Below are 11,900 nucleotides of genomic sequence, written 5' to 3' on the forward strand. Positions count from 1 at the left end.
TGAAGGCCAGAGATTTTTTTTCTGTAGAAGAGCCCGACCCTCACGTTATCATGTAAAACATGGCAACATGCCATTTTTCATTGTTTCAATGATGAACTCGTATTTTTTTGAGTTTCAAAACAATCACTAAGCAATTCAAGAAGTGTCGTGGTCACACGATCCCATTTCTTTGTAAGGACAAGCTTATAACATATTTTGATTTCTTTCTTCACACGTGGAATGCGCACTCCCAATGACGGCAGCGTGGTTCCAGCAGCAAAAAGGGGTTATTTAAAGCGGGGTGGCTGTGGAGACATTCCTGTCGTATATGCCGGAGTTTTAACAACTTTTCAGAAACATTTCCCTACAGAGAAGTAAATCTCCGTTTATCCCAGTTACGAAAATTACAAAACCACACATCAGTAACTCCTATTTCTGTATCTGAGGAACCGATTGTAAACATAAATTCCTGCTGCCACCTAAACCCTTGCGGGGAGGCTCCTCCCGGGAGGCAGAGCAGGTTCTCGGCAGTGAGGGCGCATTTCAAGGGCGGGGGGGTCCCCACAAGCCCCGCTGCAGGTTCCCGCGGAGCCGGGGGCCAGCGCTAGCAAAAGCCCTGCAGGACGCCCCGACAGCTCTCCGTGTCCCAGCACCCGCTCCCCACACGCTGCACCTCAAAACACCCAAACGAGCGATGTTAGAAAGACCAAAAAAAGCGCTCCGCGGGTGAGGCGTGAGGGGGTGGTGGTGTCAACCGCCGCGTCGCCCCCCGCCGCCGCCCGCGGGACCTCCCCGCCGCCCCCCGCGCACCTTCCGCCGGGCGCGGCCGCTGTCTCCGGACGGCCTCCGCGGGGTGGTGGCGGTGACCGTGAGCCCCGAGCCGTAGCGCAGCATCCCGCGGGCCGGCGCGGACTGCGGCTGCCTCGGGCCGGCGGCGCCGCTCCGCCCCCGCGCACATGGCCGCGGGCGGCCGCAGGGGCCGGGCCGCCCCGGCGGGGCGGGGCGGGGGGAGGCGCCGCCGCTTCCCCCGCCGCCGCCCGGCCCCGCGGAACTTGCGCCCCCGCCGTGCGGCGCCCAGGGCCGCGCCGCAAGCTCGTCCCTGTGGCGCGGGGACACGCGCTCCGCTGCCGGGGAGCCGGGCGCCGGCCCCCGAGGCCCCGCCGGGCAGCCCGGGCCCGCTCTCGGTTCCCGCCTCCGCAGGCGCCAGCGCGGCGGCCCCAGGCCCGGGGGCACCGCCGAGCCGGCGCCCTGCGCCCGCCCGGGAGCCCGCACCCGGCCCGCCCCGGGGCGCGGAGCCCGAGCCCGAGGGCCAAAGGTCCCCCGAGGAGGCGAGCCCGGCGCGCCGGAGGGCGCGGGCCCCAGGCAGGGCGCCGCGGCGGACTCGGGCACTTCTGATGCCCGGGGCCGGCGAAGGGACCCGCCAGCCGCGGCCCCCGCAGCCCTCTGCGCCTGCCGCCCGCGGCACGGGGGCCGCGACCCAAGGAGGTGCTTCTGGTTGGAAGAAAGTGCCGAACAAATACATGTAACAGCAGTCTGGAAATAGACTATCCTCTGTCTCCAAGTAATTACCTGGAAATACTTAAGGCCAGGAGAAAACAGTTAGGTCTGCGCGGTGTCTCTCCTGTTGGGACGTTAACGCTGGTGCTGGAGAGAGGGCAGAGATTTGCACTGGAAAAATGGAAACGGCACTGAACGCCCGGTGCCTGGTCTGTGCACAGTGGGGCTGCTCTCTCCTGCCCGGGTTCCCTGTCCCAAGGCAAAACGCTGAGTATCAGCATGACAGGGAGCTGGGGAAGAGAGGAAGAAAGCATTGCTCGGGCCCAGAGGAACCACTGAAGGGTCTCCACTTAGTATTCAGCATCTTTTCTGTTGTTTTCCCAGCTACTGTTCTCTTCTCCACCTGAGGAAGGTCGTATAGCCCAAGGCAAACACTCTTGTTTGGATTTCTCTCAACTCAAAATTGGCAGCATGTTAAACGATTATTTTATTTTGTTCAAAGGTGTCTTGTGCATACAAACAACTGCATTTCCATATGAATCATCCACTGTCTTAGCTCCTGGTTGTAATGCTGCTTTCAGAGTAGGTTTGCAGGTGGAGAATACATTTATCTTCAACATACCCTCTGGGCTCTTCCACAGCACTGGTCATTACTTGTTCCTGGTCCTTCTGGTGAGCAGAAATGTCTCCACTCAATTCCGGTATGCAGCCAGCTGGTGGCCTTTGTGGTTTCAGCTGGGAAGGAGTTCATATACCCGAGAGATTCTCCTGGCTAGTGAGAAGCTGTGCCTCTGGAGTCCATTCCCCTCTGGGAAAAGGTGTGTACACGGGGCTGCCTAGTCACTGCAAGCTACAAACAGGAGAACTGCTTTTCTAAGAACATGCACAGAGACTAAACTTGTGCCCCCCTGTGGGAAAGGACCTTCCTTCCCATATGATAGAGCAGGAGAGAGTAAGGCACAGTGATCGGATCTCTGGGAGAATTTGCAAGGTCTGCATAACTTGGGGAAATTTGATGGAAGTCTTATTGGTGTAGATGAGGAAAAGACTTGTCCATGGATAATACAAAGGCAGATAATACAGTTTTCTCAGTTTTGTCTGCATTACTAGCAGCTCTCCCCATTTCTTAGAAAACAGCACCAGGACATGTCTACCTGAGTGATCAGTATCTGTTGGAACAGGAGCATCTACTTTTGGGCACATCCTCAATTTAAAATCCTCCAAGAAAGAATAACCTGCATGCACAGTTAGTATTTTGCTTTTTTTGGCTGCTCTGTGAATCATCTCCTTCCCTCCCCCTCAGTCAGCAAGCTGCACAAGTGTAGTAGTAAGGAGTCTAATTAGTTTTCTTTCCTGCATTGCTGGTTGGCTGTGTATCCCTTCAGTCCTTGTGCAGGCTGTGTGGTCCTACGTGCGTAGTAAACATTTGAAAATACTTTATAATCTCTAAGCTCCGCCAAGGTTGAGATGAACATGTAGAAGTGAGCCTCAAGAAAAGGTAAAAAGCAACAAATACCTCTCTTTGCATGAAAGCAACATTTGGAGTAACTTTTCCTCCACTGCCAAAGCTCTGATACACTGCAGAGATTATGGAGCCAGTTGCTAGTACTGAGTGAACTGCTGGTACCCCCAGGTAGGAAATAGGAAGCCCAAGAGAAGATGTTGCAGCAATATGAGACATACACAGAAAGGCTGCAAAAAAGCTCAGTTACAAAATTATTTTTGAATGAAGGCAGGATAAACAGATTTAAGATTTTCAGCTTGAACAAAAGACAATGGTGGGGAAGGTGTAGAAGATCATGACTGGTATGCAGAAGTGAGTGGAGGATGGCTAGTCATTATTTCCTACCCTTGGGAACAATGGATTTGAAGTAAACGAGTCACCACATTTATGTGCGAAATTAAATTATGACAGAGGATACTCATGAAAAGCATAAAGGCTCTCAAAACACAGCTGGATAGTCTGATGGAAGACAAGCTATGAGGGCTGTAAAACACGAAGATATGCCTGCAACTGCTGACTCAGGAGGTCCTTGAATTGTGGGTTTCTTTTCTTGGCAGCTCCCCTGTGACAGGACCTCTGACCACTGTCTTTTCAGCCTCAACATGACAGACTGCCAACCAGCAGTGGTGAAGGTGACAGGTTTCTAGCAGGCACCAGTTCTCCTTTGCTCTGAGAGGAGCTCTCATGCCCAGCATCTGTCCTTGTCTAGGGGCAAGCTCTGCATGTATTTCTGGCTGCAGCTCATTATTCCACATCTGCCATTCTCTCTCACCCCAAAAGGAGACTTAAGCCAGGAAGTGACAATCCACAGAATCACTCCTTCCACTCCCTTAGAGATGAGGGAGAAATGTCTGCTTGGTTTCAGCCTGTCCCTGTTTGCCAGGACCCGTGACCTTACCTCCCTGGTTGGGATACAGTCTGAAGTAGATTTGCCACAGTTTACAGCACTCTTTCCCTGCAAGGCTCATAGTAAGCTGTCGTGAGCATTTCATGCTGTCTGTGGTTTGGAAATGGCACTTGATTACAGAAACAGGATGGGGGAATAGAAAGTAAATCACTACTTGGGAACTGGTTTGACTAAAACCACACTACTCTACTGATTTTTACAGTTGGACAGACTACACAAAAGGTATACACAGTCATACAGACTGCTCATAGACAATATCCAGTGTGATGGCAGAACATAATCTGGCCAGGATGCTGAGCTTTCAGTTCAAAACCTGCCAGTGCTTTGGGAATGCAGTGATCCAAAGGCACAGCAGGTTAATTACAAGAGCACACTATAGGATGAATATCTGGAGCAATAGTTGCTGTGAAACAACTAATATAATTACACAGAAACTGCAAGAAATTTAAAGTGTAAGCACCTTCATTTTTTTGCAGGCTACCTTGTTCCCCATCACAAACATGACTGAAATTTACTTTTCCCTGGAGGCCCAAAAATCATCATGCTCTGGGAAAAATGAAAGAGGATGTCCCAGAATCAACAGGCCTTTACATGAAAAGCCCTCAGTCACAGGATGGGCCACAGAGCATTCAGTACATGGAGTGGGAAGTAGGTCTGCCCTCACAGAACAGCAGATCATAAAAGAATCTCTGCAGGAGCGGGTAGCCTGGTCTTACCTCAACAAATTGCCTAAATGTGAGCTTGATAAAAGGCTGATTTTTTTTTTTTTTTCCCATTAAAATCTCCTCTCCATCTTCAGGCTAACTGCTGACAGAGTCCAGAGGAAGAAGAAAAGTTCCAATAACACTCGATCAACTGGAATATTAATCCTGTGGGATTTGGGAATAATTGCAGAGTTACAAATTGAACAAGAACTCACACCTGTGGTCATTAAGGCTATAAAGTCCCATTTGTATTGCTACAAAAATGAGGTGTTATAATTAACTTCTAATAGCCTTTACTTTCCAGGGGGATTAAAATCTGTTCTGCTTTCCATCATCCCTAAAGCATGAAACTCATTTATTGCAGAGATTATCAAATGGACAGATGCATGTAAAATATTTCAGAACCAGGCTCAGTAAGACCTGTGGGCTTGATCACTTGTTTTTCCTCAGAGCTGTTCCTTTTTTTGTGCTAGCTTTTACCCTTGTATTCTACAGACACACACTTAGCTCAGCATCATGTAACTCTCAAGCTCTCTTTTTGGGGCACTGCAGCTAGCATGAAAATTTTAGCCTGCTAACAGTGATAAAACAGCTTGTTAGGGGACATGTATCAGAACTGAGCCCCCAAATTCAGTAGTCATAGGCTGCCCTATATGCAATATACAAACAAATACATAATATGCCTTGTCTTGAGCAATATTTTGTCTTTCACTGGGAAATACATCTTTGCTGCATTTGGAGCTACTGTGGTTTTGCAGTTACCCTTTTGAAGCAACACAACACATAGAGCTATCTGAATTCCAGCTTGCTTTAGCTGCAAGCATCATTTCACTCCTCGAACCTAACAATATAACTGTTTGCTGTCACTTAACAATCTTGGTACATGGCTAATACAGGATTGCTACAGAAACTCAGAGCCTGCTCTGCTGATCTCTCATATACAAATCTGTAATTAGCAATTCCCACAGCAGGAGTTTAAAAAGCAGAATATGCATTTTATTTTGCAAAGCCCTCAGTACCCATTTTCTGTGATTATTTTAGTTACATTTAAATTGAATAAAAAAAGAAATTCCTGAAGTTACTTACAATAACAGCTTGATTCCATATTTACTGATAATGTAGAGTCACAGACTATAACTGCAATAATTGCAATAAATGCTTGTTTTAATGTTTTCTGCTTTTAATTGTTGTCCTACTGTCTACTTAAAGTCCATCTTCTTGTTGAGGTTCTCAGAGTACTTGTTAACTGTGTATCAATAAAGTCACAGTGCTAGATAGCTCAACAAATAATATAATGCAACGTGCACTATCATTTCCCCTGGAAGAGACAGAAAGGACAAACGAGAATAAGTTAGTCCCTCAAAGCTGTATCTGGGCAAGAGCATAGAGCGAGTCCATCAAATACAATCAGGTAATAATGGTAACAGGATTCTGCCCTGTACGTTTATGCACATAATTTCTGTCGGTGTATTTCACACAGTTTGTGTATCTGGAAGTTAGAAAAATGAGGATTACACCTGGTAGCTATGAATTGCAGACTCAGACTGTTAAAAAGCAGTTTATAGTGAAATAAAAATTACTGCTAAGATTTTAAAGAAGGCTCCAAAGCCCTAGAAGGGCATGTTTTTCAGGAAAAAGAGATATTTTTAGCTTCATTTGGGATGGCTTTTGACTGAGCATGTCTATAAGTCATAATGTTTACAGAGCTATAGTCATGGCTTTTATGTTACTAAATACAAGACAAAAGCTTGTACTTTACCAAAATCAACTGAGAGATATGAAATATATTGAAACAAATATAGGACAGTTTCATTTCTCATGAATATGTGGCCGCATATGAATGAAAAAATAGCACTGTCATTTTTCAGTCATGAATTCTTAGGGATTTAGATAACATCACTTCAGATTTTGCTGAAGCATATAGGGCAGCAATCCAGTTCTGATTCAGCAGAAAAAGCACCACCCCTTGATTCATCTTCAGCATTTCCTCTTTCACGGAGGTCTGCCACCGAGTTAACAACTGGGTCAGAGCCCTCAGCAGCGTGCCCCACCACACACGTGCCACGCTAGCAGCCCGCGGCTCACGCAGCAGCAGGGTTTGCTCCAGTCAGCCCACGCGAGCAGGACAGTTCAGCAGAAATGTCATGTAAAAATAACACAGCGGAGGAGCAGCAGCATTGTTCACACAGGGGTGGGACTCGGCCAGGTCACGTAATTGAACTGGTTAGGGTAGGAAGGAGAGCAGAAAACAGGCACGCCCCACCATTAGCACCACAGGTACATTGTTAGGTAGCTCCATTTAAAATCGCAGTCCACTCCCTGAAGGTAATACCAAAGGACAGATCTCTGCTGAAAGATTGATTTCAGTATTGTCATTGTGGCAGGAAATAAGGAAATTTTTGAGTTGGAAATAAATTGTGGAGTGCAAGTTCTTCTGTGAGTGTAAGGAATGGACATACGTCAGGGAGTAGGAGCGTTAAGGACAGGAAAACACGACATGTATTTGACTGACTTCTTTTAGCTTACAAAGGGGAAGACAAGACACACTTCAGCATTATTTCTCCACAGGAAAGGAAACACAGAAGAGGAAAAAGGGGAAAAAATATGTTCTGCTTCCATTCTATTTTATGACAGAAGGCCAGAACAGCAGTGGTGGAGTTCAGCTCCGCTTTAGGGCAGAGGATGATGGAGCATTTTTCTAACCAACAAAGCAACCAGGCATTTGTCTAGAACATCTGCACAGATGCTACAGAAGTTCTTGGTTGCTTGGCCTCCCCCTTGGTTTAGGGCCTCCATGTTCCCCATCACAGAACGATACACGTGGGAATTTTGCAGTTCTCAGCGACTCTCCCAGCCCATTGCCTGCTCACACGCGTAGCTGGGACAGTTCTGATAGTTGTGAAGTACAAGTGGAAGATCTGGTTCTATTTATTTTATTTCTACATACTAAAAAGAATTTTATTAGAAGTCATGTAAAAAGAAAATAAGGTGGAAGAGGAGGTATTTTTAACTATAAAACATCAGGTCACATGGACTCTTGATGTCAGGGGACTTTCATCAGCAAAACTTTGATCCTTCCAGCTCCAAAAAACATTCTAGCAAACCTACCTGTATCTACAATATAATGAAATTTTCTTATCCTGTCACCAAGAATTGTCTCATTTCCTCCATGCATAATGCATAAATCGTTACAATAATAGAAAAAGAAGTAAAGTTCTAATCAGTACAGAGGATATTGTTGGGCCTAACTGAAGTAAAGTTATTAAGGAGGGAGTGTAGGGAGGACTAAATAGTTAAGGGTACTTGTTAATAGCTCAACCACGATGACTAAGTATGACTTTGGGAAATGCCCCTCTAAGGACAGACCCAGTCTGGAAGGAAATGGATTCACACACCTAAGCACTTACTCATCTGGTCACACACTCTATCTGTGGGTCTGGGTGGCCACTCCCCAGGTTTCCAGCCCAGGAGGAGGAGGAGTGTGTTTTTTCTTCACCTGCATATAGTGCATCATCCAGTTAGCAACATTGCAGCTGAGAGTAGCATGTCTCTGGGTCCTGATCACAGAGCAAGAGATTTGAACTATTACAGAAAGGCACTTTTAAGAAATATTACAGACTTTGAAATAGATCAAGCTGGTATCAGTGACTTGGACCTGTAGAGCAGCATTTCCTGACATTCTGACTGCTTGATGATAATGGGAAATCTAAATAAACAAAGAGTGACAAAGGCTGGTCTACAAAAGGAAATCAACCAGTTTGCAAGATCACTCGTAATTCAGAAATTAAAGTTTCTACTGTGAAATTAAATTGATTCTGCAGTAGAACTATTCCCATCAGGTTTCTCTCTCCAGAGGAAACCACAAACAAGTAGCGAGTACTTGATCAAAACACTTCTCTTGGGTTTTGGCTTATTCCGTAAACTTATTCCAGTCAGGACATTTGGATGGCAGAAGTCTCCATAAAATTCTGCTCCCCCTGCATTTCAGAATGTGTCTAAAATGTACTGTGCCTAATATAACTACTTGAATCCAAGAGAAATGCAGGAAAAAAAGTACAGAGAAAGCCATGCACAGTGATCATATCATGGCAAACTCTCTGCAGGCTCTGGAGAAGGCCGGTTCTCTTTCGTACTGCTCTTAACTCCACTTTATTTTACTCTTTCTATTCAGATACCTGGCCCTGCCTCTAGTCTTTCTGACATGCCTTTGTAAAAAAATTCAGGCCATGTTTGTTGAAGTTTTTAGTTGCCCAAATTAATTTTAATATTTTCTCATAACTTCACCGTGCTTAGGGATTTTGCTGCACTTCTGGCCTACCCAGATTATTTCTTTAAGAAGTTAATCTATTAGAGGTTAATAGAGTACCATTCCCACCTCTAAAAATCTTTGAGAGGAATTACCTGAAAGCTTGAAAAGCTACCAGAGTGGCTGGACAGAGAGACAACTGCGATTCCGTTAGGCCTCCTAGAGATGGCCCCGTGGGGCGGGTATCCGATAGCCTGCTGGGCAGAATCTCCTCTTCACCCGGCATGGGGAAACAGACATGGCATCTCTCAAGAGATCTAGTTAAATTCTTCCCTGTTGTGGGTTTGGTTTTTCCATTTCAGCATGGAAAACAAGCACTAAGGGGCTGCTGTATTTATTCCAAAATGCAGTTTCTGCAAGGGGCGTTCCTTTCCCATCAGCTTTGTCCAGGTCTAACCCACAAAGCTTTTTATAAACGCAGACACACAGAGTCACACGCGTGACAGCTGATTACCAATGTCTTTTAGTTAGTACAATTTGATCTTGCTGGTTTTAGAACTGCAGTGCTCTTCTAATGTAAGCAGAGAAAGCAGATGTAAGAGGGGTATAGCTGGTAATGAATGCTTAGAACAGACCTGCCTGGAACACCCACTCTCCTACTGCAGAACAGGAACAGAAAGACACAAAAAACGACGAAAAGACAATTGCCCTACTTCTGCTCTCATTTTTACTAGCATCTGTCTGATAATAACCAAGAAGTAAACGGAGGTGCTCTGGATATTAATGTGGGTTAATAGAATTAAAGTAGTACAAAGGAAGTATCTTATTGCTTTTTATAATTAACCTGAAGATCCATTGCTGCCATAGGTCACTGAATAAAGAAATTACTGGTGTTGAAGGAGGAGATACATACAGATATGTATACAGGTTTGGGTCAGACAAAATGGTGAGCTAGCTGGCATGAAATCAGGCAGAGCCATCGAGTGGGTTTACCCGAAGGCTAGCAATGACCAGAGAGAGACTGACAGCAGCCTCCTGTGAGACAACTGACACCAGACATGGCGGGAAGGAAAGGAGGGGATTTGCCTTCCTGTGTGGTCCTGGGAACTGGCCACTACTGAAAACAGGATGTTAGACCATCACTCTGCCCCTGGAAATTTCTATATTCCTACCTTATAGAGAAATATTTACCAAAGGATTAATATAGTAACACAAGGTCCAATCCTTATCTCTCTAAAATCAGTAGAAAAATTCCCAGTAATTTCTACAGACCTTGCACAGAGGCTACAATGCACTAATATCATACATTATTAGCATGCACTGGATACATCGAAAACACCTGATGGTTGTTCATTTTCTAGCTCATTTTGAGTAAATCATTTGGGGGAATACCAAACACTTTAGAAATCTTGAATCCACAGTCCTATGACACAGAGTGTACTTCTGCTAAGGCATTAGAATGAGAAGTACACCGAACTGTTCGGACAGCAGGCAGGCTAACAAGCTCCTAAGGAGTAGTGTTGGTACATTTCCTACTGCTCATACAGCTGGAGCTATGAAGTCTATGAATTTTGGGGGTATCCTGTGTTAATATTCACGTTCAGTATTTTAATGAATTAACAAGAGAGAGAAAATACTTTAAGATGTTTGAAATCTGTTTCTGTACTGCCAAAATTGGCACTGCTGGCATAGTTCAATTTTTAATTCCCCCATCTACAGAACCTATACAGTTTCTTCAGTTTTTAACCTTTTTTGTTATTTATTTATATATATAATGTTATTTATTAATTTTCTATTAATACCACAGGTGTTTGGCATAGTTTCCACAGATCCCATCAGATTATCTGGAAAGTTTTCAGCCTGTGGTTAGCTTGCTCTTTGTCTGACAGTGCTGGAAACAGCTGCAGTACAGAGGTCAGATTTCCTGGCTACCTTTGAGTTAGCATGTTTGGGTACCGGCAACCGCTTTGCAACAGCAACGCAAAGGTTCACTGACTTACCCTGTTATGTAGATTTAACCTGAATTCCATCTTTTCTCTAGCCACATATGGTCTAGATGCTTATAACTGCTTTGGCTGAATTTTTAGCTGATCGTTTTAATGTAAAACCTTCCAACAAAGTAAGGTTTTCCCTGTGTAGAAATTCTGAGGTCCCTCTTGGGGTAGAACAGCATGACTTTGTACAGAGCTTGGTGATACAAAGTGGGGAACCTGTTCCAGTAGAAACTGTGGTCTTGTTAATCTATAAAAGTTTACAGATACCTGATGACACAGCTAGTGTAGACCACCAGTAAACAAACCACACACCTTTCACTACAGTTCACTGTCCTGTGCAAACTCTGGAAAAGCAGAGGAACTCTTAGGGCCTGCACTGTGAAATGGTGACTGCTCAAAACTCACCAGTCTGCAGATGTCTTACTCTGACAAACAGTATCTTTTGCAACTGGGCGGGCCACTGGCGGTGACCCCTATTCCAGTAAGCAACCATCAAACGTACCGTGTTTTCAGTGAAAGAGAGACACACCAGGATCTATCGTCAGACATAGGAAAGGGAAACTTCTGAGAAAGATTACAAGAAGTGTAAACGCTCCAGTTCCTAATGAAAGCATGAACATACCTGCTTATACTTTTCTTACACTGCTGACATCTTCCTAGGTCAGTCCCTGAAGTTAGGTGAAATGAACCCAGGTCTAAAGCAGTATTGAAAATAATTTGTTTGAGAATACATTAAAATGTTGAGACAAAAGACAACGTGGTTTGCGATAAATGCTTTCTGTCAAGTCATAATGCAGCCACAAACTACCTCATACTGCCTCCCAGGTTGTCACTCAGTATTATGCAGAGTAGTACAAATGCCCAGACCGCATCAGAGCTGCTGTCTGTCTTCTCTGTCAGTGGCCAGGATTTCCTGTTTCAGAAAGATATGCAAGAATTTCACAGGAGATAGATGTTAATTATCCTTCCATTCCCTCCAAACATCTCCCTGGATTTCTAATCATTACAGACTGTCTTACTTCCTGAATTATAGGTTTAGTAACTCCTGCTGACACATTTTCATGAATAA

General features: G+C 45.2%; 1 protein-coding gene across 1 annotated transcript in view; it reads right to left on the minus strand.

The window, feature by feature from the left end:
* MYZAP (myocardial zonula adherens protein) overlaps positions 1-921 on the minus strand; it is a 58,297-nt gene extending 57,376 nt beyond the window's left edge. Inside the window, exon 1 of the mRNA XM_074917463.1 lies at positions 790-921. Within this exon, the coding sequence (XP_074773564.1) occupies positions 790-873 (84 nt within the window). The 5' untranslated portion in view covers positions 874-921. The remainder of the gene's footprint in view (positions 1-789) is intronic.
* Between the last annotated feature and the right edge of the window lie 10,979 nt (positions 922-11,900).

Source organism: Athene noctua, chromosome 13, assembly GCF_965140245.1.
Source record: "Athene noctua chromosome 13, bAthNoc1.hap1.1, whole genome shotgun sequence".
Taxonomy (NCBI): domain Eukaryota; kingdom Metazoa; phylum Chordata; class Aves; order Strigiformes; family Strigidae; genus Athene; species Athene noctua.